The 26,021-nt window shown below is 48.3% G+C and overlaps 1 protein-coding gene across 4 annotated transcripts in view; it reads left to right on the plus strand.

Moving 5' to 3' along the window:
• The window catches only part of EIF4E2 (eukaryotic translation initiation factor 4E family member 2), a 33,185-nt gene that overhangs the window by 1,743 nt on the left and 5,421 nt on the right, over positions 1-26,021 (plus strand). For 2 of the 4 annotated variants that reach the window (XM_066345061.1, XM_066345063.1), the window contains exons 2-7: positions 4,738-4,852; positions 7,672-7,806; positions 13,511-13,615; positions 14,987-15,139; positions 15,234-15,370; positions 17,002-17,267. In XM_066345061.1, the coding sequence (XP_066201158.1) occupies positions 4,738-4,852; positions 7,672-7,806; positions 13,511-13,615; positions 14,987-15,139; positions 15,234-15,370; positions 17,002-17,074 (718 nt within the window). In that variant the 3' untranslated portion in view covers positions 17,075-17,267. Of the gene's footprint in view, positions 1-4,737; positions 4,853-7,671; positions 7,807-13,510; positions 13,616-14,986; positions 15,140-15,233; positions 15,371-17,001; positions 17,268-22,179; positions 22,257-26,021 lie in introns of those variants that run through there. The other 2 variants (XM_066345064.1, XM_066345065.1) reach the window with 2 other exon arrangements.

Consider the following 26,021-nt stretch of genomic DNA (forward strand, 5'->3'; position numbering starts at 1 on the left):
TTTGAGCAAAAGCTCACCAGCTTGGACCCAAGGTCACTGGCTTGAGCAGGGGGTTACTCGGTCTGCTGAAGGCCCACGGTCAAGGCACATACGGGAAAGCAATCAATGAACAACTAAGGTGTCGCAATGAAAAACTGATGATTGGTGCTTCTCATCTCTCTCCTTTCACGCCTGTCTGTCCCTGTCTATCCCTCTCTCTGACTCTCTCTCTCTCTGTAAAAAAAAAATAATAATAATGATGGTAATAATAGTAATGGCTTCCAAGGGCATCTTGCTGGGTATTTTTAATATATTATTTCTATGCCTAACAACCCTGCAAAAGGGACTCTTGTTACCTCCTTTAACAGATAAGGAAAATGAGGCACTCTGTGGTTAAGTAACTTGCCCGCCGCAACAGGAAGGGCCATATGGTGGAATTCAAACCCAAATTCATTGTTCAGTCTTGGTTCAGGCACCTCTTGACTAAAATCAACTTGGGTCATTTTTAATTAGTCCAAATTATTAATTATTCCTTATACTGAGCCTGGATTTTTTTTTTTAACATCTGTCTTCTAGATATGCAGGGGAAAAAAACAAAGCTTTCTTTTATTTGAAATTAGCAATTGAAGACCGCACGCCTGCCCCTAGTATTGCTTTTGAGGCTTCTGCACTCTTCACCAGTGGTTCTTAAGGACTTGATTCAATTTGCCAGAATACTCGAAGTCCATTGCCTGGAGCTGAGTATGTAGCCTAATCTGATGGGCTCGGATTAACGAAGAACTCTAGCCTCCTTTACTCTGTGGGCTCCACTTCTTCCACTTCTGTGTAACATAAGACTAATTGCTCCCTACCTCCACATCTATCAAGTCATTAGCTACCTTTGCCATTGATCCTGTTCATATATCAAAACCCTAAGATGCTTTCACTGTAGTGCAGTCCCAACTGGGATAAGCTTGATTTTCAGATCTAGACGACATTGATTGTTATCCTCCTCTGTCTTTGTCAGCTTTTGGCCCATTCTCAACTATTGTCTGAACCACTTACTTGGCACTCGTTTTATTCTGACTTGTATTGCTTTGAGTTTAGAAATCTAATCGCTAAACATGTTTGTTTTCTGCCACTGTCTAATGCTAGACATTTAAAGAGGAATTAGACCAAGGTCTTACCCACAAGGAATCTGTCTAGTCAGAGAGTACAGGACATACCTGGTGAGCTAATTAGGTGCCATTCAGTCTGGACAACTTCAGAGCTGCTAGCTGCTCACCTGACTCTAGGGAGCACTGAGTTTTCAGTATAGATTATATTGTGGCTGAAATCCAGGTTCACACTGGGAGAGTAACCTCTGGAAGATAGGATGCAAATGACTAGCCAAAGTGTAGGCTCAGAGGATGTGGTGGTTGGTGAGCTCGATTTTCAAGAAGTAACTGCACAAGATGAAGGGCCATTAGGGTTTCCAATTACTGCCCTAGAGAGCTGGGAGGTATGATTTGGGGATCACAGTAGTGTTATTTCTTCTCAACAATTATTTTTGTTGTTATTTTTCTGTTTTCTAGTACTGATTAGCAGCAAAACTAAAAAGAAAGGAACTTATGGCCCTGGCCGGTTGGCTCAGCGGTAGAGCGTCGGCCTGGCGTGCGGGGAACCCGGGTTTGATTCCCGGCCAGGGCACATAGGAGAAGCGCCCATTTGCTTCTCCACCCCCCCCCTCCTTCCTCTCTTTCTCTCTCTTCCCCTCCCGCAGTCGAGGCTCCATTGGAGCAAAGATGGTCCGGTGCTGGGGATGGCTCCTTGGCCTCTGCCCCAGGCGCTGGAGTGGCTCTGGTCGCAACAGAGCGACGCCCCGGAGGGGCAGAGCATCGCCCCCTGGTGGGCAGAGCATTGCCCCTGGTGGGTGTGCCGGGTGGATCCTGGTCGGGTGCATGCGGGAGTCTGTCTGACTGTCTCTCCCCGTTTCCAGCTTCAGAAAAATACAAAAAAAAAAAAAAAAAAAGAAAGGAACTTATGCTTTGCTTGGAATAGCAAAATGAGAGATGCTGGGTGACTGTGTCCCTTCAAGCAAGACTTAAGAGAAGGGAACCCGAGGCTCTCGTGGAGGGCTGGGAGCTGAAACGAGAAGGAAATGGTTTGAGTCCCTGGAGTGTGCGCTGCAGAAGAGAATGAAGAGCTGTCTTGGGCCTAAGCAATAGAAGAACCTGTGAGATAGTCTTACTCAGAAGACAAAAACACTGGCTATGGCAGTCTAGCTGGGACAAGAACAAGCATTTATTTGAGGAGGTCCAGGAGAGGGAAGCCTGGGCTCAGCCTAGGGAGAGATTAGGAGCTATTTCCAAGAGAAAGTGGCCCTCGCTCTCAGTCCTAAAGGACAGTTTAAGTATGGGAAGAGGGCTCCCTGAGAAGAGACCTCACAGTGAGCATAAAAGGCTGAGATCGAGGAACTGCAAACAGGTTGATCACTACAGTGAAAGGAGTTTGTTGGGACCGGGCAGATGGTGATATTGGCACATGTAGGTAGAGCAGAGGCCTTTGTGCCATGCTGAGGCCTGTGTGTGTGTCTCCTCAATCAGATCCTTGGGATGGGCACTCTAGCACCTGATACCGACAGTAGGTGCTCAATAAATATTGTAAAACTTGTGTGCCAGACAGGCTCCTTTTGGAAAGGAAACTAAACCAGTTCATGTTTCATAAGGGGTAAGGGTATCAGGCACAGATCATGGTCTCCCAGGAGTCCAGCGAGGCCAAACCAAGCCAATGAAATGACGGCATCACAAACAAAGCCAGTCTTGACTGTCTTCACTCATCTGTTTCATTGCCTTTCCCCAGCTGCCTTTCTCTGCTTTTGCTCATTGTCTTTATTCTCTTGTGGTTTTTCTTGTGTGGGACCCATATGCCTGCCCTAGCTCTGAACTCCGTGATCGTTCATCTTCTGGATAAAAAGCTGAGGAAGGAGTCTGCTCAGTTTTGAGCAAGGCCTGAGGCATAGGTTATTGGCCAGGTTAGACTACCCTCTGGTCGGGTGCCCTCTCTTGTTCAGGGTGGGGATGGAGACATTCATGTCTTAGTACACGACCACCTGAGTGTATCCTACAGCTGAAATGGCAGAGCAGGAGCCCCAACACACGGCTAGCTCATGAATTCTAATTCCTTTTTTTTTTTCTTTCTTTTTTTTTTTAGCGCGAGAGGCAGGCAGTGTCAACTCAGTTGCAGCACCTTAGTTGTTCATTGATTGCTTCTCATATGTGCCTTGAAGTGGGGGCTCCAACTGAGCCAGTGACCCCTTGCTCAAGCCAGTGACATTGGGCTTCAAGCCAATGACCTTTGGGCTTAAGCCAACAACCTCAGGATCATGTCTCTGATCCCATGCCCAAGTTAGTGAGCCTGCGCTCAAGCCAGTGACCTCGGGGTTTTGGACCTGGCTCCTTAGTGCCCCAAGTCAACACTATCCATTGCGCCACTGCCTGGTCAGGCACGATTTCTAACGTATATGTACTTTTTGAATTCTAATATTTATTGAATGGTTTTTATGTGCTAGGCAGTGAAGATTCATGGGCCAAAAAAGGGAAAAAATGGTGAAATGCTTTATAACACGTTTTTGTATCGGTAGGTAGTATCTGAATTATAATTTGCACACATCTCATACCTTTCCTGATAATTGCTAATTCCATTTAACTAGATAGTGACTAGGGCCGGAAAGGTGTTTCAGAGAAGATCTGTGATAAGTTAATGGTCCGGCTCTGGACTAGCATTCACACAATCTTTGTGGACTCATCTTCTGTTTATCTTTTGGTCTGAACCCAGTGAACATTTGGTGTCCCTGGAGGCCTTAGAGGAGTGTCACTGCTCCTGGAGTGCAGCTGACTGCACTTATAAGGGAAGAGGACATCCATTTCTTCTTTCAGTCGTTCCTTTCTTTTTTTTCCATTTATCGTTAATTTAGTATCTTCCTGCCCTAGGCGCTGGAGATTCAAAGGTGAATGAGACGCTGTTCTAGGGGACCCCTCAATCTAGTCGGAAGAACACCTAGAGGAATAGCACCTTAGGCTGAGGGGTGGCATTAGCAAATAGCGCAGGTGTGGGAGTATAGATTGCTTTGAGAGGTCGGGGATGGGTGCTGGGAGCAGAAGTCAGATTCTAGAGTATCGTACCCTTACCCTTCATTGTACTTTATCCTGCAGGGTGGGCATTAAAAGGGCAAGGGACAGTCCGAGTTTTAGCCATGGTGTGAAATAGTTTGCATTTAGGAAGATCATGCTGGTGGTTGTGTGGAGGTGATTTGTGTTGGGGAGACTGTTTAGGAACTTCCTGTAATAATTGAGGTGACAAGAAGAGGGCCTGAACCAAGGCAGTCGAGTGGGGAAGGACGGGAGAGATGGTTATAAGAAGTGGTAGGAGGAATACGTAAGTTTTCAAACTTCATTTGAAATGCCAAAGCAGTCACTTAATCCAGAATCTCTTCTAATCTTTTACTCTATTTTTGGCCCCCAAAACAATCCCTAAACCATTTGCCTCTTGCTTCTTTGTGCAGCCTGTTAGAGAACTAGAAGACGCGCCTCCTGGAATTCACACGTTAGCTGACAGACATTCCTTTGTATCTAACCTCCTAATTGACTTCCTACATCCCCTTGCCCTTCTCTCATCTCATTACCAGTATTTGGAGTGACTTTGGCTGGTTACCTGGTAGTTTGTTTGACCTGGTGGCTTGGTTAGGTAAGCAAGAATCAGTTTGGTCATAGGATAACATTGTTTTGCCTTTCTTCTCAGATTGAAAGATGATGACAGTGGGGACCATGACCAGAATGAAGAAAACAGCACACAGAAAGATGGTGAGAAGGAAAAAACAGAACGAGACAAAGGGCAGAGCAGCAGCAAGAGGAAGGTGAGTTGTATGCTGCAGGATAGGTAGTCGCCTAGAGCCTTGGCTATCTCATGGAATCTGTTTGTTTGGAAGATACCAGATTAACTTGATTGCACAGCACCATTTTGTAATACCTGTTTTGTTACCAAGAAAAGATTGTTGCCTGACCAGGCGGTGGCGCAGTGGATAGAGCGTCAGACTAGGATGCGGAAGACCCAGGTTCGAGACCCCGAGGTTGCCAGTTTGAGCGCAGGCTCATCTGGCTTGAGCAAAAATCTCACCAGCTTGAACCCAAGGTCGCTGGCTTGAGCAAGGGGTTACTCGGTCTGCTGAAGGCCCGCAGTCAAGGCACATATGAGAAAGCAATCAATGAGCAACTAAGGTGTTGCAATGTGCAACGAAAAACTAATGATTGATGCTTCTCATCTCTCTCCATTCCTGTCTGTCTATCCCTGTCTATCCCTCACTCTGTAAAAAATAAATAAATATTAAAAAAAAAAGGAAAGATTGTTGCCTCACTGGAGCTCACTCTGGGACTCGGAACTTCCCCCTTACCACAGGGTCTTGAGGTGCTGCCTTGCTTCCAGCACCCTGGCCTCGACAAGGCATTATTTGCTCATAAGCAGCTGTTAGTATTTCAAATTCTGTGCATCCATGAAAATTTTAGACCCTCTAGTCAGAAATAGTCTAAACTAAAAGTGACTTGGGGCCCTGTCCAGTTGGCTCAGTGGTAGAACGTCGGCCCAGCATGTGGAAGTCCCAGGTTCAATTCCTGGTCAGGGCTCACAGGAGAAGCAACCATCTGCTTCTCCACCCCTACCCCCCCCCCCCGTCTCTTGCCTCTTGCGCGCCTCTCTCTCTCTCTCTCTCTCTCTCTCTCTCTCTCTCTCTCTCTCTTTCTCTTTCTCTTTCTCTTTCTCTCTTCTCCTCCTGCAGCCATGGCTTGATTGGAGTGAGTAGGCCCCAGGTGCTGAGGATGGCTTCATGGTCTCTGCCTCAGGTGCGAAGAGGAGCTTGGTTGCTGAGCAATGGAGCAACGCCCTGGATGGGCAGAGCATCGCCCCCTAGTGGGCTTGCCTGGTGGATCCCAGTTCCAGACACATGCAGGAGTCTGTCTCTGCCTCCTCTCCTCTCACTGAATTAAAAAAAAAAAAGAAAGAAAGAAAAGAAAGTGACTTGGAAGGGAGAAAATTTAGAGAATGAGAGGTAGATGGATCAACTTTTTTTTTTTTTTTTTTTTTTTGAGTGAGAGGAGGGGATATAGAAAGACAGACTCCCACATGTGCTCCAACCAGGATCCACCCAGAAATCCCCATGTGGGGCTGATGCTTGAATCAGCTGAGCCACTAGCTATGAGAAAGAGAAGGGAGAGAGAAGCAGATGGTCACTTCGAATGAGTGCCCTGACCGGGGATCTAACCTGCAGCTGTGGTGTAACAGGCCAACGTTCTAACCAATTGAGCTAGCTGGCCAGGGACTGTCAACCTCTTTATTTATTTTTTTTTTATTGTTATTTTTTTTATTTTACAGAGACAGAGAGTCAGAGAGAGGGATAGACAGGGACAGACAGACAGGAATGGAGAGAGATGAGAAGCATCAATCATCAGTTTTTCATTGCACATTGCAACACCTTAGTTGCTCATTGATTGCTTTCTCATATGTGCCTTGACCGCAGACCTTCAGCAGACCGAGTAACCCCTTGCTGGAGCCAGCGACCTTGGATTCAAGCTGGGGGGCTTTTTGCTCAAACCAGATGAGCCCACGCTCAAGCTGGCGACCTCGAGGTCTCGAACCTGGGTCCACTGCATCCCAGTCCGATGCTCCATCCACTGCGCCACCGCCTGGTCAGGCAGCCTCTTTATTTTTTTAAAGAGAGACAGACAGACAGGAGGGGAAAGAGATGAGAAGCATCAACTCTTAGTTGTGGCACTTTAGTTGTTCATTGATTGCTTTCTCATATGTGCCTTGACCAGGGGGCTCCAGCTGAGCCAGTGACCCCTTACTCAAACCAGTGACCTTGAGCTCAGGCCAGCGACCATGGGGTCATATTTATGATCCCTCGCTCAAGCTGGCGACCCCATGCTCAAACCAGTGGGCCCACACTCAAGCCATTGACCTCGGGGTTTTGAACCTGGGTCCTTCGCATCCCAGATCGATGCTGTATCCACTGTGCCACCGCCTGGTCAAGATGTCAACTTTTTTTCTTGAAAAATCAAAGCAATCATTAATTGCTTTGTTTTGCAATATTGATTACCCTCTAAATATAAGCATTTTAGGTGCCATGGGGGCACAAAGGTGAATGAAATGATGGATTGAGGAGCTAACATTTAATAGTGGTGATAATTAGTAGCTGAAATTTCCTGAGCACTTACTGTGTGCCGGGCACTGGGCTAAGCACTTTATGTCTGTTCATTTATTTGATCCTTTCAGCACCCCTATGAGATGATTATTATTATTTGCCCCACTTTTTGGACAAATAGCTGAGGCACAAACAGGTTAAATAGCTTGCTAGGTCACTAACCAGCAACTGATAGAGTGTCATAGAGGAGGCAGTGCAGGACCTGGGAATATGTTGAGATAACACAAACATAAATACCTATGTTTTGAAGTAGAAAGTGTAAAAAGGCATAAGAACAGAGATCAAATATGATAGGAATTTAGGATCAGCTAAGCACCACCGAGACGTGCTGTATAAGCAGAATCCTGGGCACACTGCGGGTAATCGACCAGGTGTTCTTTCTAGATTGGGGAGGTAGTAGAGGGAACGCCGTGAGATGTGTTCTCAGTCTAAGGGCGTGTGGAAAGTAGCCAGGAGACTAACACACCTTCTTGGATCCACAGGCGGTTGTCCCTGGTCCCGCGGAGCACCCCCTGCAGTACAACTACACTTTCTGGTACTCCAGGAGAACCCCCGGCCGGCCCACCAGCTCCCAGAGCTATGAGCAGAACATCAAACAGATCGGCACCTTTGCCTCTGTGAGTACTTAGTGAGCCTTAGCAGTAACTTCATGCCAGTATTTATGTCGTCATGTTTCTTTATCCTCCTGGTGATCTCTAGGATTCTGGTTTCCTTAGTCAACTTACCTGAGTCCCTGAGGTTAGATTTGTTCATTCTTAGGTTGCTCTTGAGACATCCATAGGTAACTAGTATGTGAATGGTGGAATTGATCAGAAGGGGATGATACAAAAATACAGGTTTGTTTAAGTAGATATTTATTGAGTCCTTACTGTCTGCAAAGTGTCTGGGGGGGTAGGGTGGATACCCAGTTTTCTAGTACATGGTATCTAGTCTCGTGAAGCTTGAGGTTCAAGCCTGACCTGTGGTGGCGCAGGGGATAAAACCTCGACCTGGAATGCTAGGGTTGCTGGTTCAAAACCCTGGGCTTGCCTGGTCAAGGCACATACAAGAAGCAACAACTATGAGTTGATGCTTCCCACTCCTCCCCTGCTTTCTGTCTCTCTCTCCTCTCTTTAAAATCAGTAAATAGCCTGACCCGTGGTGGCGCAGTTGATAAAGCGTCGACCTGGAAATGCTGAGGTCGCTGGTTCGAAACCCTGGGCTTGCCTGGTCAAGGCACATATGGGAGTTGATGCTTCCAGCTCCTCCCCCCTTCTCTCTCTCTGTCTCTCTCCTCTCTAAAAAATGAATAAATAAAGTAAAAATAAAAAAAAAATTAAAATCAGTAAATGTTAAAAAGAAACAAAACAAACCCCCCCCAAAAGAAAGAGTAAAGTTCAAAACTTCTTTTGTATTTAAGAACTTCTCAGGAGGGTTTTGAACTTGTTAGTGATTATGCATGAGGCAGCATCTTTTTCCAGTCTTCAGAAAGGAAGTGAAATCTCTAATACTGTTTGTGTGGTTCCGTCGGTACAAGGAGCCCAGGCTCTGTCTCCCCACCCTCCCAGGGAGCTAGGTTTGTCTTCTCTGGGGGGCTGTCTGCAGGCTTTGCTATTTTCCTGAGATGATTGGGGCATGTGCCCTGTTTAAAATGCAGGCACAAGAAAAGAAAACTCTTAAGAGACAGTAAATGTTACAATAAAGTATTAAAGAGGAAGGACCAAGTAGCAGCCACTTTGTGTACCTTCCTTCGATTGTTATGCTAAGCCTGTGAGGTCAGTGATGTTATTCATATTTTACAAATGAGAAAAGTGAGACTTGGGTTAAGTATGTGGTCTAAAGTCTCGAGTCAGCTGTAATCTACTTGACTTAAGTGGGAACCGGTGTTGAAGCCCAGGCTGGGCAGGCTGAGAGCCACATTCCACGCCTGTGTTCCTCCCCTCTCCCAGCGCACCAGGGTGCAGGACGGGAGGCTCCGGTTTTAAAGATGTGTGCTTCCAAGACAGGCTCTGCTTGTTGATCTGTTTATTACCAACCAGACACACTACACGTGTAACTGGTAATCCACTCATCCAGTTACCACAGCGAGTTGATATATGCTCCCTTATATCACTGGTAAATTTAGCCTTTTTTGAAATATTAAAAATAGCTTGTGCACTGGTACATATTTGGTTCAGGAAATGTTTGTTGAATGAATTCAAAGCCCTAATAGGGTTCTGAAATGAGTTAAGACCTAGGCCCTGGCTGGCTTTTTCAGTGGATTGAACGACATCCCGACACACTGAGGTCAGGACACGTACAAGAAGCAACCAATGAGTGCACAGCTAAGTGGAACAACAAGTCGATGCTTCTCTCTCCTTTCCATCCTCTCTCTCTCCGATCATTGGAAAAATAAAGATAAAATGAATTAAGACCTTGCCTTTAGGGAAATAAGACTTGGCTAGGAATTGCTTATGCCAGGACACAAGTGCTATTGGGAAGAACTGTGAGGGTCCATTTATGCGTGCTGGTTTCTTAAATCACTTGGGCAGTTCAGATCTATTTTGTTCAAGGGTCCACTGTGTTCCTGACATTCCTGAATCCATGACACAGTTTTTATTGCCTGCTATGTGGGAATGCTAGACACGACAGGCAAAATGGCAGCCTTTGTTATGAACATCTGGTTGAGCATTTGGAAAATCAGCGAAGACACTGAACTGGGGAGTTAGTTTTCATTCAGGATTCTGTTCGGTTATTGTGTGGTAATTAGAAATATTTCTAGCATTTTCTTTCCCTCTTGAGGAAAGCATATGTGAAGTTACCCAGCTTGTGAAAGGAGGGTTTTGTTTTCTTCTCTTTTGGCACATTGTTGAGTTGAATAGAGTTTGTCATTAGCATCATCTTGAGTTAATGTGTCTTCAGTTCAGTACTCACTGAATGTGTGACAGTGTTTAAAGTCTGCTGTCATGTAATTCAAGGCATTAAGAAATAAGGCGGTGGCGCAGTGAATAGAGCATTGGACGCGGAAGATCCAGGTTTGAAGCCCCAAGGTCGTCAGCTTGAGCCCAAGGTCACTGGCTTGAGCAAGGGGTCACTCGCTCTGCTGTAGCTTCCTGGTCAAGGCACATATGAGAAAGCAATCAATGAACAACTAAGGAGCCACAACAAAGAATTGATGCTTCTGATCTCTCTCCCTTCCTGTCTGTCTGTCCCTATCTGTCCTTCTCTGTCTCTGTCACATGCACACAAAAAAGAAATATCTCGCCTTACCTGCGGTGGCACAGTGGATAAGACCTCCACCTGGGATGCTAAGGACGACTCGGGCTTCCCTGGTTGGCACACATGAGAAGCAAGTATGAGTTGATGCTTCCCACTCCTCTCCATCCCTTTCTCTCTTTCGCTCCTCTCTCTCTAAAATCAAGTATAAAATATTTTTTAAAACATTTTAAAAATACCTCAATATTAAATTCCTTACAGAGAAATAATTATATTGTGAAACCTTTTATTAAACCCAAAGCAGTATCTCCCATTTGTCCTTAATCCTAATATATATATATATATATATTTATTTATTTTGCATTTTTGCATTTTTCCGAAGCTGGAAATGGGAAGGCAGTCAGACAGACTCCCGCATGCGCCTGACCAGGATCCACCCGGCATGCCCACCAGGGGGCGATGCTCTGCCCCTCTGGGGCATCGCTCTGTTGCATCCAGAGCCATCCTAGCACCTGAGGCAGAGGCCACAGAGCCATCCCCAGTGCCTGGGCCATCTTTGCTCCAATGGAGCCTCGGCTGCGGGAGGGGAAGAGAGAGACAGAGAGGAAGGAGAGGGGGAGGGGTGGAGAAGCAGATGGGCGCTTCTCCTGTGTACCCTGGCCGGGAACCGAACCCGGGACTCCTGCACGCCAGGCCGATGCTCTACCACTGAGCCAACCGGCCAGGGCCAATATATATATATTTAATAACACGTACAAGTTGTTGAAATCAGGGTGACTAAGAAGGCAGTATTTTAAAATGGAAAGAGCATTGGACTTGGGGGTCACAAGGCTCATTTATTCTGGTGCTTTATTTACTCTGTGGGCTAGGGTAAGTTCTAAAACCATTATCTCAATTCTAAAATGAATAAGGTAGTTCTGAGGTCTTTTCTGCACCTCAGTCTTAGTCTGAACACTTTTATTTATTTATTTATTTATTTATTTATTTATTTATTTATTTATTTTTGTATTTTTCTGAAGCTGGAAACGGGGAGAGATAGACAGACTCCCGCATGCGCCCGACCGGGATCCACCCGGCACGCCCACCAGGGGCGACGCTCTGCCCACCAGGGGGCGATGCTCTGCCCCTCCGGGGGGTCGCTCTGCCGCGACCAGAGCCACTCTAGCGCCTGGGGCAGAGGCCAAGGAGCCATCCCCAGCGCCCGGGCCATCTTTGCTCCAATGGAGCCTTGGCTGAGGGAGGGGAAGAGAGAGACAGAGAGGAAGGAGGGGGGGCGGGGGTGGAGAAGCAAATGGGCGCTTCTCCTATGTGCCCTGGCCGGGAATCGAACCCAGATTCCCCACACGCCAGGCCGACGCTCTGAACACTTTTATTTTTTTTGTTTTGATAAAGAGTTTCAGAAACCAGAATGCCTAAAGAGAAGGGGCAGGATCTTTCAAAGTTGAATGCTGCTCCTTGAGCTGCTTGCTTCATCTCATGGTTTAGAGAGAAGGTTGTGACTAAGATTGCCTAGTCTGGCTGTAAGGTTGAGGAGCCCAGCCATTGATAAGGCAAGGCTTGATGGAGGAATAGGTGGCTTGTGTCCCTTCTCCCACAGCCCTCTCCAGGTCCTAATTCCCGTGAGCCAGTGGCCACTGTGTGTAAGGGGAAACGATCATTGCTCATTGTGTGCGTGTGACCACTTTCTGTCCCAGCTCACCGGTACAGTCAGGCACAGCAGCTGCTGAAATGAGACTCAGCGTTCATGCCCTACCAGTGGCATTCATTCCTGATTTCTCTGTAATGTGAGACACTGCCTGTGTCCCTGTTCTGTAGAGCAACTGAAGGGACAGCGTCTCGCACAGTGTAAGCTCTCTTTCTCCTCAGTCACTACCCAGATCTAGAAGTTTGACCTGACTCTCTGTGTACTCAATAGCCATTTTCAGTGACACACTTCTGGTGTCTTGCTGTGTGTTTGTTTAGTCTCCTGAGCAGTTGGTTGGAAATAATAACTGTTTCTCACCAGACTGTACCACATTTTCTCGTTGCTCCTAAGGCGTGCCTCTTCGCTGGCCAGTGCTTTGTAGGCAGTGCTCTGGACTGCAGAGGACTAGGGCAGGAATCCCTGAGAGGGCAGGGTGAGCTGATGCGTGGGAAGGAGCATACAGAACACAGAGAAGCGTGTCTGCTCTTCTGACAGGGCTGTGAAGGAGGCGCACGGAGAAGCAGGATTGGTCTAGCCGAGAAGCGGGACCGAACTGGGCAGACAGGTGGTCGCTGGGGCGGGGGGTGGAGACTGAGTGGAAGAGGGAAAGGATTAAGAAGTACAGATTGGTAGTTACAGAGTAGTCATGGGGACATAAAGTATACAGCACAGGGACTGTAGCCAGTGATACTGTAGTAACTGTGTGGTACAGGTGAGTACTTGAACTATCAGAGGGAACACTTTGCAAATTATGTGACTGTCTCACCACTATGCTGTACACATGAAATAATCCAAAATGATATCGAATGTGAACCATAATTGAAATGTATATGTGTGTGTGAAGAAGGACTTAAACCCTAAGTATGAGAGGCCAAATCCTGCCTGGTTTTGGACTGTGCTGGCCTTGGCAAAGGTACCGTGGTATAGCAGGGAGCATGTGGTGGATTCTGTCCCTGTGCTCAGTAACTAAACAGAACTAAAACCTATTTCATTGTAGCTAATGCTATATTTGAGTGAACAATCTTTGATCAAGAGGTGGTTTGAGTCTAAGAAATACATTCAGACTGAGGTTATGTGGCACTTAATCTATCCCGGGATTAAAGGGTTTCCATTGTATGAAACGGTCCTCACGGCATGTCATGTTGACCCTGTGGCCTCTGTGGGAGGGTGCACATTGACTGACATGACTTCCCCAGCTGAGGCTCCTGGCGGAGACTGGCATTTCTCACCTAGAGAGTTTATCCTGTATCCACAATACTACGTTTTTCTTTTATCCAAGTAAACCATATGCTTTCATCTAATGTGCCTTTGCTCCCATACAGCCCTCCAAATGAAAATGTATCCTTCAAAACTGTAGCCTGTAATGGTGTGTCTGCCATGTTTATGCTTTTAGATCAGTCTTGCACGCATTCGCAGAAAAAGATAAGTCACATCTTTTGTTCTCCGCGGCCTTCTCTTCCCAGGTGGAGCAGTTCTGGAGGTTCTACAGCCACATGGTGCGTCCCGGGGACCTGACGGGCCACAGTGACTTCCATCTCTTCAAAGAAGGAATTAAACCCATGTGGGAGGTGAGGACTGAGGGCCTCAGTCTGCTTTTCTGAGCAGGTTGTCTTTGTTTTGGGTTGTTTGTTGTTGTTTAGCCCCGCCGAGGGTAGCAGTACTTGACAGGCTTCTCTCCAAGCTGCAGTGCTCTTTGGCACACCCTTAGAACGGGGTGTGCCGGGAAAAGACACCGGTGCCAATGCCTGTCTGGGCAGGTCGGTGCTGGGTGTTTGGGAAAACTGTCTCATCACTAAAATGGTAGCATAACAACAGGAAAGGGGTTTTTAAAAATGACCTTTATTGCGGCCTGACCTGTCGTGGAGCAGTGGATAAAGCGTCGACCTGGAAATGCTGAGGTCGCCGGTTCGAAACCCTGGGCTTGCCTGGTCAAGGCACATATGGGAGTTGATGCTTCCTGCTCCTCCCCCCTTCTCCCTCCCTCTCTCTCCCTCTCTCTCCCTCTCTCTCTCTCTCTCTCTCTCTCTCTCCTTTCTAAAATGAATAAAAAACAAAAATGACCCTTATTCCCATAGAACTGACTGTGTGTGTAGTACATTACTGCGGTGTACTTATGAGTAAAGTGGGTAAAAGAGAAGCTTACAGGCAATAACTGGAGAGCCAGAGCTGAGATTTATGCTCTCATTGCTTCGCTGAAATCCATCTTTTATTTTGCTGCCATGGCGTTTTTCTAGAAGACAAATGTGATCACCCCCTCCAGAAAATGGGTTTCGTGTTACGCAGCTCTCGGTTGCTTACATGATCTGGCAGCTAGCTTGGCACTCAGGCCCCGTCCCCCACCCTCTCCGTCCTCCCTCCAGGGCTGCGGGACCTTCCTCTGCCTCTCCCCGTCTGCCAGCAGCCTGCACCCAGATGGTCGGCCTGCGCCGATGTGCTCCTCCCAGGGCTGCGGGCCCGTCACTAGGGCTGGCTGCTTCCTGAGGGTCTCTGGTGGTCTTGTTCCTGAACTGTGCACCCCTCTGCTACAGCAGCTCGCTCAGACTGTCTGCTGTCGTTCTTGTTCTCGTCTGTGTCCTCAGCTAGCCTGGGTCCAGGAGAGACTGGCTGCATGTCTGTGTGTCTGGGACATACCCGGTGATGGCAGACGCTTAGCAAACGAAATGAGGAATGATCTGTGTTCAGAATCTGACATTATGTCATTTTGACTCCTAAAGTAGTTTTGAAAACAAGGATTCCTTTTAAAGGGTCTTAGCTATTTTTTGTAGTGGCTTGTATAAGGATCCCCACCTTGTTTTTCTTTTCTGTCTCTTCTCTCCCTACCACCATTTTTCTTGTGAAGTTGAATAATTGGAAAGTGACAAGACCTCTCAGTGTGCATGCAAAAGAAAAAAGAGCTGTGAAACCATATTTTAACTTGAACGCTTTCTGTCTCTTTACAGGATGATGCAAATAAGAATGGCGGCAAGTGGATTATCCGGCTGCGGAAGGGCCTGGCGTCCCGCTGCTGGGAGAACCTCATCCTGGCCATGCTGGGCGAGCAGTTCATGGTCGGGGAGGAGATCTGCGGGGCCGTGGTCTCTGTCCGCTTCCAGGTAAGCCTCCCGGGGCAGGGCTGCTTCCTGTGCTGCCTTGGCCCTCTGCGCTGCCTCTGGTTTGCTTTGATGAGTCCCTCTCTTCCTCCTGTAGGAGGACATCATTTCAATATGGAATAAGACTGCCAGCGACCAAGCAACCACAGCCCGTATCCGGGATACGCTTCGGCGAGTGCTTAACCTACCTCCCAACACCATTATGGAATACAAAACCCACACCGACAGCATCAAGTACGTGTTGGGGGGGTTTCGGGGGGCGTATCCCTAAGCTCAGCACCAGTAGGTTCTTAGGTGGGTCTGGAGGAAAATGGTCGCACAGGAGATGGACTTACGGAGAAGGGACAGCCAGTCCTCCCCTCTGGTAGCAGCTCCCCGCCGCGTGGCTCCCACACCCTCACTGTGTGGGGCCCTCTGCAGAGTCCAGGGGCAGTGCCCGGGCTGCTCCATACAGGCTGTCCTGTCCCTCTCTGCTAACCACTGTTTCAAGATGAAAGACCAACTGCTTGTCTTTTTCCTGTTATTTTTTAAGATAATTTCACTGAATAAGAAAGTCCTCCCTGTTTGCCCCTCCCCCCCCACTTTTGCATGTCTTTTTATGTTAGCTTCAGTCTGTTTCCTTGTCCTGGGAAATGAACTTCTTTTCTGAAAGGTGACTCCCTCTCCTTGTGTGAGAGCTGAAGTCCCAAGGAGGCAGGGCAGTGTCTGAGAGCGAACGCAGGAGAAGCCGCAGAGCCCATGGGCGGGCGGGCTGTGCTTGGCGCTCCGCCCGCCCGGGAGAGCTGGCAGTGGGGGCTGCTCCTTCAGTGACAGAGTGTCCTAATCAGGCCAGGTTCCTACGGAGGCGGTGTGGAGTGGCTATCAGAGTTTCTCAGAACTGGACAGAGAGCTAGCCAGCTAGGACTTTTAGGCTTAGTTCTCTCCAGTGATTCCAGCACCAGTATGTGCCTTTGGCAAGTCTCTGCCACTCTGCCTCAGTTTCCCCATCTGTAAAATGGGGGATAATGGTACTTCACCTAGCAGGGTTGTTGAGAGGCTGATTAAATCTTTGTCATGGAAGGTCCTCACATGGAGGCTGCTCTTACAGGGCCGAGTACTATTACTAGTCTCATCATCATCATTAGAAATACTGTCATCATGTTATTCTTATTCAAGACTAGTAATGAGCCCAGTGTTGGCGCTCAGCAGACAGCTGTTTGGGAGTCTTTTCCCACGCACTCACAGATGGCGCTCTGGGTGGAGTCAGCTAAAACTAGCTGAGGGCCAGTGTATAACTGGGAGCATTCCACAGGAGTTGGTCCATAACAAGATGGCTGGGTGTGATTCCTCGTGGCCACCAAGAGTTATAGTGAGCTATGGCCCTGGTTGCTTGACTTAGCAGGCCTGTGTCAGCGTTGTTTTTCTCTGAGCAGACTTTGCCCGATCTTTGCTCTGGAGTAGATGTAGTTTCTGCCCTCCAGCCAGACTCAGTCCAGGCTGGAGAGAGCCACACCTGCATTTTTTAGGACTTTTGTGTTCAAGGTTCCCAAAACAGCCCATTTCCCCCAAAAGCAAGCTTTTCACCCAGCTAGGGAAGGGAAAGGGATTTTTCAACTCTCCCCTCTCCACTGTTCTCCTGGCTGATCCATACCCCGAGGCAGCTCTTCCTGACTCTGGTAGAAGAGGGCTCAGGGCCCTGCCAGGCCTAGCAGAGCCCGTGGGCTTTCTGCCTGGTCTGCTGCCGCTGCTTCATCCAGAGCTCTGTCTGGCGCTCCAGGCCTGCAGCTCCAGGGACCCGGAAACCCTCCTTGTACCCACATGCTCCTTTCTCTTGCGTCTCCCTCTCTTTCCTCTCCCAATGTGCCAACCTTTTGCACTTCTACTAGAATGCCAGGCAGGCTGGGCCCCCAAAGGCTCCTTTTTCAAAACCTCTGGAAGCCGCGGTTGAATGTGCCATGACCCTCTCCCCCTCTGGATGGCACCATCATTGAAGCTGGCATCATCGGAGGCTCTTGTTCTGTTGGCGTGCTACCTGGAAGATCCTTCTGTCCTGGACAAGAGGAATTGGAAGAGCATTTTATGTTTTAAGAACAGGCTGACACGCAGCAGCTGCAACAACAGCTGAGATCACTTAATAAATGGTGCTAAACTAGCTTGTCTCATGCTCTTGCTCTTTGTGGCGCATCAAAGAAGTGGCCTTTCAGATTGACTGTCACCATAATACAGAATGGCACAGACTTCTCCATGGAGGGCCATCGGGGAATGCAGCCTCGTGTCCATAAGCCCATTGTACAGTGTCACGTGGTATTTTGTTCCACTTCTGCTGAGGTCTGACATAATGAGGTGACATCTAGCTCTCATCACGAGACCCATTTTCTGGTACTTGAATTTTAGTTTCCAGCTGGTCACACTGATTAACAAAAACAGTGATTTCTAATGTAGAATTCAGCTTGAAAGTCAAGGTTGGAAAGGGGGATCCTTAGCTTTTGCTTCGCTGACTTCGTTTGCCTTTACTTCAAAGATGCCTCTTGCTCAGAGGGCAAGTCCTGCTTCTGTCTGTGTGGCTGTACGTATGTAGCTTTCTTGCTTGGCGTTAACGGGCTTTTCTCACTGCCAGAGCTGCCCAGGCTGCGGGCCCTTCGCCCGCCTCTCCCGTCTGCTTTCCCGTTAGGGCCAGGCCGTCTTCGAGCTCACTCTGCTTGCAAGATCTCGAGTTCCAGCCTTTCCCTTCCGCACTGGGTCGTTGTGCCTCAGGATCGGGGGTGGGGAAGCGTCTTCACTCTGAATTTGTGAGTTTGCTCCTTAGGGAGTCTGAGCATAGCACGTTCCAGCCCCTCACACGCTGTATGGCTTGGCTCCTGTGACCTGCAGCGCAGCCTGCAGGCCCTAACCTGCATGTGCAGTTACAGCAAGCCTCATGTGACTTTGGGCTTTCTTGGGAGCTACCACCAAAACCAAAAATAAATGTTTCTGCAGACACTGGAGTGGGCTACCTGGGCCGTCTGTGGAGGTGGCCGCGGGCACAGTGTGGAGGTTCCTGAAGTGGCCATTCCATTTTGGTAGTAACACCCCATGCTTGTACCATCCTGACTGACCCCCAGTTTCCACCTGGCCCAGGATCCCACAGGACACACATGGGGACCAGCACCCTGGGCTCGGCCTTCTGGAGGTGTCCGTGTCCTTGCTTTGTTTATTGCATACACAAAATTGGTTGAAGTACCTGAAAAATGGGAGATGTGGTGGTATGTGGACATGCCTCTTCTCTGTTTGGTGTTTGTCAAAGAATGACCTCTTACGGCCTTTTCCAAGTCTTGCCTTCCACTGTTACATGTATTGACCTTAATTTCAGCTCAGGTAACTGGTCCGGGGGATGAGCCTGACGTCACCTCCTGAATCAGTTGATCAGAAAGTAGCAGAGTGTCCCCAAGACCCCTCTGACCCTTGCCACGTATGAGCAGAAGTCAGAACTGCTCTGCCTGTTCCCTTCCTTGGGGCGCACACGGATATGGCTTCATTTGAGCCAAGGAACAGCAGCAGCTGGGACTTGGGAATTCGAGGGAAGTGAAGGAAGTAGGTATTCTGGAGAATGCCCTCGAGTATTCTGGCGACTAGGGCTGCTGGAATGGTGAGGGACTCTTAGGAGTGGCCTGGATTTCTCCGTTGGTGTACCTCCACCTTGCTCCGTTTCAGTCCGGTGTCCGACATCCTGTCAAGCTGTTTGGCTTTCCCAGTCTGCCCCTGATCACACTGCTTGTGGCCTCTTCCTGCTGCGCTCCTAGGTGAGCCGGGAGGCTGGCCCTACTGCTCACGATGCCAGAGCTGCTTCGCTACAGGGACGCCTGCCCGCTGTCCCCTGCCCTCGCATTGCCAGCCCTTGACCCCTTCAGGGTGAACAGGTCCCATCGAGAAATGGGAACCTTGTTCAACTGAGGATTCGCTCAGGTGCATGGCTCCTTTCAGTGAGACCAGTCTCGGTTGAGGTTTTACAGGTTTGGGTCCTCGCAGGTATCGAGGGGCTCACTGTGTCCACCGTTTTGAGAAGAAATCTAGGAGACAGACTTGCAACCCAGAATCACGAGCCCACCAGGATAAAACGGCACAGAGCCATAGAAAGCAGCAATGTGGTTTGTGAGAAAATGGCTGGAATAGTCCCATGGTGTCCCTTGTGCACCTGGCCTGGAGTGGAAGAGGGGAGGACAGGGCCAGCCTCACTCGGTGGGCCACAGTGTTGGGGAAACTGACCAGACCCCTCTGCAGGGAAAGTCGAGGTTAGGTGACTTCTCTTTAATCCCTTGATTCTAGAGGAGAAACTAGTGAAATTGTGGGGAATTGCCTTAATCTTGAGTGAATTTCATTGTACTTAAATATTGAACTTCATATGCAAGGATCCACCATCCTTTCTGTTTTGGCTGAATCGTAGCCCGGTGGCCCTGGGCCACACAGTGTAATTGCTGGCCCAGCTTATGAAAGGTCCTCCCTACTGATATTCAAAGTAAAGGTGGCGCAGACCGAACTTGTCCTTGAGTACCGAGGGCCAGGCAAGTGCCAGGCTGCGAACCGGGCTTGGGCAGGGGTGGGGGTGGGGCAAGCCCGAGTTACACAGAACTTCCTTCTCTGCTCTCAGAGTGTGCTTTCTGGTAAGTGGGCTGAACAAGAGCGGTCTTTAAAGGACTATTAACTTTCATTTGAGTTTGTTCAGAAGTCTCTTGGCCTATATTAATTCTTGGTAATTTTTTTAGAAGCTTCACTCATGTGACACTTTTAACACTTAACTTGTTCTTTTTTTATCTTTAAAAGAAGCAAGTTTTAATATTACCTATATCCCTGGGATGCCAGATGGAATTATCCCCCTAATTTCTGTGAGTAGTATATTAGTACCTAGCTTTAGGCGTTTGATTTGCTCTCTGCCAGGCATTGGCTTGTGAAAGAGTGATGGGTACCAGTCACTATGACCAACTATTTTATTTCTACTGAGTCCATACGAGGGAATTTCTTGACCCAGATCCTTCATGTTGAGATTTAACATCTGAGGAAGATACTTCTGAAGAAAATGGGAGGGCAGTTTAATACTGGAATGGATTAGAGGGATTTAAAATCTATATCTGTTGGTTCTGGATGCAGAACTGCTCTGTTTGGACTAGTGTAGGCCATTCTGGAAACAAAAGGATAAATGAAGCTTCGGCACAGCTGTGTAATTTCTCATGGACATTTAAATTGTTTTATATAGAACATAAATCTCACTGTTAAAACAAGAGAGGGGTTTCCTGGGCCATTGCCCAAGCATCAGATTTTGCTTTGCCCTTGTGTTAATTTGGAGTGAAGATTAAAATGGCCTTCTGACCTCACTCATGGACTCGCCAAGCTCATCGCCACATTGCCGTCACCGGAACGGGCTTTGGAACGGACGTCTTGCTGTAGAGACGGGACTGACAGACCGGCACGCTTGTTTGGTGGTCTTTCATTTTTCTTCAGTTCAGTGAGCATATGTTCATGGCTGTGGGATGCTCTCTGAAGAACCATTAACTGCACGGCAGCCTCTCATTCAGAGAGGTAGATCGCTAATAAATACTTCTCAAAAGAGAAATGCTAATGAAACTCACAGAAATATTACCTGGAAGAGTGTATTTCTTGTGCCAGGTCTCTGATTTCATGCCTCCTTACTTAAAAAGAAGAAGAAAAGCTTCCCGGAGGAGAAGAAGGCCTGGTAATAAAGTGTTTTAGTGGCTGTAATCTAAAGCCGTAGTGGGTGACACCATACATTGTGACCCTGGGTATTGTCGCCCCTTTAAAACAAGGATGGAGTAATTGACAAAAAGGAATTTTAGATTTAGCAACCCCAAATTACCCATTATATATATAATTCCCAGGGAACTTAGCACACATTTTGTCCCTAATGGGACTGAAAAGTGGCCAGGACATCGGTTCCTCTAAGACAGGGGTCGGGAACCTATGGTTCGCAAGCTAGATGTGGCTCTTTTGATGGCTGCATCTGGCTCACAGACAAATCTTTAATAAAAAAAATAATGTTAAAAATATAAAACATTCTCATGTATTACAACCCATTCATTTCCTACCACTCATGTTCATAGTTGCAGGTGGCTGGAGCCAATCACAGCTGTCCTCCGGGACAACACCAAATTTTTATTGGATAATGTGTAATGTACACGGGTCGTTGTATGGCTCTCACGGAGTTACATTTTAAAATATGTGGCGTTCATGGCTCTCTCAGCCAAAAAGATTCCTGACTTCTGCTCTAAGAAAACATGAGGTGTGTTAGAGCTTATGAGTGCTCAGCCATCCTGGGTCTGTCCTGTTTTTCGGCCACCAGGCACCAGAGGCCTCTTTGTTGAGCACCACCCTGAGAGACTGGGTACCCCGCAGTCACATTCTCATCTTTTCCTAACTCCAAATTTCTAAACTGAGTTACTCAGCATGAGAGTTATGATCATTATTCCCTGGGAGTTTTTCATTGCTGTGACCTACACAGCTTAACATTTTAAGGTAGTTACACGGATCTGTTCAGAAACAACCTGGTACAAATTCCAGGTCTGAGGTCAGAAGGGTCAAAAGGTTGGAGGTGTCGAAACAGGAAGCGGTCTAGTTTGCCCATTGCATTTGAGACACCATGGTGCTGTTGGTGCCAGCCTTTCCCCTCAAGCTGACCCGGATGGAGATAGTTTCTGCCCCTGTCCCCACCTCCCACTGCTGCCTTTCGCTCCAGTGAGAAGGAGATGTCTTCAGTGACAGCGAGCTTAACTCTGACCTACTGGCCTCCCTGGCAGACTTGAAGGGGTGGACACAAAGCCTCGAGGGAATAGAGAGGGCCAGACTGCACCCCTAGAGCAGCCAGGACAAGTGCCAGCTGTCCCTGAAGGGCACTGGCCACCACTGCCAGTCGGAAGTCCAGGTGGGAAACCTCACTGCTGTGTTCTGGGTATTGGTGGGCTGCGCTTGGCCTTGAGGGTATCTGAAATGGGAGGTGGGGTTATGTGTCTGCTCTCTCTTTGTTAAAAGCTTTTGATCTGAATGTGCTATTGTGTTTTTTTTTGTCTCTGGTTTGCCAGGGCCTGGGAGGAGTTTCATGGCCTGGTGAACAGCAGCGGCCGCTGACGGACGCTCCCCTCTGTCTCTCACACTCAGGGTAGGGCCTTGTCTATCTTCTCTGTAACCTTGTGACGTGCCTCAGCCGTAGGACCCTCTCCCAAGGGGCTGTGTGCTGCCGTGTACCCCAGCCTTGCTTCTGCCAGCAGAGTCCGCTCCAGCCCATCCTCTGGCTGCCTGTCACAGCCTCAGGAAAACAGTCGGGACCCACTGGGTTATCGTGCTCCCTGGGTCACAGTCCCCCGGTGAACCTCACGGCAGCTCGCTCAGCCTCCCTATGCCTCCGTTTTCTCATTCAGAAAGGGAGGTTCTCTGGACTCACGGCCCAGGTCTCTTCCTGTGCCAGCATTTCATGATTAGAAATGTGCCACAAATATTTCTTTATTTAATTTTGCCCAGTCATGGCCGTTTTTAAACCATCTGGCAGTGTCCCGTGACTAACGTGGGGTAGGTGAGGTATGTCTCATTTGCTGCTGTTGGTTGTCAGTTCAGTTGTAAGGAAGCAGTGGTAGGAGCAGGGATTCCACAGTGACTGGACAGGGGCAGATGCTGGGCCCAGAGGCGACAGCCCTGAGTAGGGACAGGCCCTGAGTAGCGAAGGCTGGCCCAGCCGAGGCTGAGAGAACACCCGGTCCTTGTCTGCTCTAGCGGAGGAAGTGGGGTGCATTTATTCTGGATGAGGAGTGGATGGAAGGACCGTGTCTGCGTGTGCCTAACTGGGGAGCATTTTCCTGGGTGGGAACTCCCCTAGCCCCCCATCCTGAGAAACAGTTCCTAAGAGTGGGAGAGGACATGTCAACTGGAGTAGCTGCCAGGAAGGAGTGAGGCCTTTTTCAGGAAGAGGAGACTCACCTCTCTCAGGCTGGAAGAGAGGATGACACTGAGGGACAGAGCAGGTGGCCAGGGTCCTGATACCACCCATACCTCTTTTTTTTTTTTTTTACAGGGACAGAGTGAGAGAGTCAGATAGGGACAGACAGGCAGGAACAGAGAGAGATGAGAAGCATCACTCATCAGTTTTTCGTTGCCACACCTTAGCTGTTCATTGATTGCTTTCTCATATGTGCCTTGACCGTGGACCTTCAGCAGACCGAGTAACCCTTGCTCAAGCCAGTGACCTTGGGTCCAAGCTGTTGAGCTTTTTGCTCAAACCAGATGAGCCCACGCTCAAACTGGCAACCTCGGGGTCTCGCATCCTGGGTCCTCCGCATCCCAGTCCGACACTCTATCCACTGAGCCACCGCCTGGTCAGGCCATATCTCTTTTAAATATATAGTTTAGTTCCCATATCGTAAGTTCAATTTCAGATGATGATACTAGCTTTTTAAAATTGAAGTTTAGGATGTTATTCTGTAAAACGTAGTCACCATGGAGTTCTGAGATGGCCGCTAACATCCAGAGAGAGATGAAAACGCATCACTTGTATGATTAGATGCATTGATTTGCAGGCTGCAGAATAGATGTTCAGAGTAAATTAAGTTTAACTTCCATAGGCCTGCCGCTATAATGGAATTGTTTTAATAATGCTACCATATTTCTAAGATTCCTTTTTTTTTTTGCTTTTAATATTTCTAAAATTGGAATGCCTACAGTGAATGTGATCAAGATTTTTGTCATAGTTTAATTGGCAATGTTTACTTCTTAAAGTAAATAAAATGATAGCTTTAAAAGTCAATGGTGGCCCTGGCCGGTTGGCTCAGCGGTAGAGCGTCGGCCTGGCATGCAGGGGACCCCGGTTCGATTCCTGGCCAGGGCACATAGGAGAAGCGCCCATTTGCTTCTCCACCCCCCTCCCCTCCTTCCTCTCTGTCTCTCTCTTCCCCTCCCGCAGCCAAGGCTCCATTGGAGCAAAGATGGCCCAGGCACTGAGGATGGCTCCTTGGCCTCTGCCCCAGACGCTAGAGTGGCTCTGGTCGTGGCAGAGCGACGCCCCAGAGGGGCAGAGCATCGCCCCTGGTGGACAGAGCGTCGCCCCTGGTGGGCGTGCCGGGTGGACCCCGGTCGGGCGCATGCGGGAGTCTGTCTGACTGTCTCTCCCCGTTTCCAGCTTCAGAAAAATACAAAAAAAAAAAAAAGTCAATGGCATCCTGGGTTCCATGAAAAAAGACTTTAAAATGAAATTGAGATAGTCAGAATGTAAGAAAAGTTCAAATTATTCCCTCTCCCCATAGCTAACACTAAACCTCCCAGAAAAAAATACCAGAATTGCTTTGAGAAGTCCTATCTTTGCACAATTGCCATTTTGTAGTCCCCCCTCCCATCTGTTCTACAGGCAGATGAAAGGGACCCTTCTGCTTCTTGAAGCTCAGACTTGGGAGTCTGAGAGGAGTATTAGAATCGAAACAAACAAAAAACTCACTTCATTGTCTGCATAGATTTGAAAAGTCGTTGAGTTTCATCTCTGTTGGTTTGACCTTGAATGAGGCGCTCCCAAATGATGCACACACCTGGCTGCCATCGCAGACACCCCAACATCCAGCCTCTCACCCTCCATTTTCCCCTTTCAAGTAGATCATGATCTGTGAAGAAATGAAAACTGCTCTTTAAATAATTCTTACTGAACCACAAGTACTTTTTCCCCCGTATATCATCTATTTCATGCCATTATATGTGGCTGCTACTATTTTAGGACTATTTCATTTGACCCCCATTACAAATAGGTATTGCCTTTTCCACCCCAGCTTCACTAGAAGCCCAGTTAGCTGCTCGGAGCGGCGTCCGGTTACTTCTGTGTCTGGCGGCATGCTCAGAGTGTGATCTGGGTTTTGGGGGAATGCAGTTGGTGTGGTCACTCAGTGGGAGGTTAGACATCGAGATTGGCCCCACTGTACCTAGGAGGCTTGCAGTTGTGTTTAGTACACAGGAAGGAGAGGGGAGGAAGCCAGAACTGGCCTGGGGAGGTGGGAAGGCGGACAGCCGAGAGCTAGGGAATGTTGTCCTGAAGAACACAGATACTTAAGCCTGCAGGCTAGTTTGTGACTGCGTTTTCAGACCCGTTCCCCCATCAGAGCACAGGTTCGGGTGGGGCTTCTCCTGCGTGGCTCCCAGCTCTCCCCGGAGGACCCTGAGTCACTGCGGTGCCCAGCACAGGAGCGGATCCCATAAGAGCAGGAGGCATTGTTCTGAGGAACCGACCACCCTGCTCCTCCATGGTCCACCCTCAGGAGCCAGCTCCCCCTCGGCTCGTTTTCTCTAATGTGTACTTGTCCATCTCCTCAAAGGACAAGAAGGTGCTCATTTGGGGATGGAGCAGATTAGAAAGCCTGTCTTCATTCCCCTGAGTCGCCTGGGAATGTGCAGTGAGCAGCCAGTTTTGATGGCACTCTGCTGTTCCTGTGGCCCTGTTCTCAGGACAAAGGGTCATCCCCCATCCGGCGGAGAAACAGTCCCCTCTAGCATTGTGGGTCTTTCAGCTCCTGTGTCCTGTGCCCTGGCATTTAAAAACCTAGAATAAGGTACAGCAGAAATCTTGATGTCTGAAAAGGCCCTTGGTTTTTTATTTTATTTTTTGCAAAGCCCCTTTAAATTAATACCCTGGGCTCAGTCCCAGTTGCTTATTTCGTATAAATTCACAGATGAGAATGTATAATTTTCCTTACTTTTTTTTTTTAAAGATCTTTTGTAATAAAACAATAAAACCCTTCCCAACAGCCCATGCCGCATCCCAGCATTGCTAGGGGGCTGGAGCAGCTCGCTTCCAGGAGCTTACTCTGGATTGTCTAAATTTTAGTTTGCTTTTAAAAGAATAGAAGCCCATCTTTTTATACAAAAAACAACAAAACGGGTCGCCTGTGGCTTCCGCCCC

The sequence above is a fragment of the Saccopteryx leptura genome, chromosome 7 (assembly GCF_036850995.1).
Source record: "Saccopteryx leptura isolate mSacLep1 chromosome 7, mSacLep1_pri_phased_curated, whole genome shotgun sequence".
NCBI classification, from domain to species: Eukaryota; Metazoa; Chordata; class Mammalia; order Chiroptera; family Emballonuridae; genus Saccopteryx; species Saccopteryx leptura.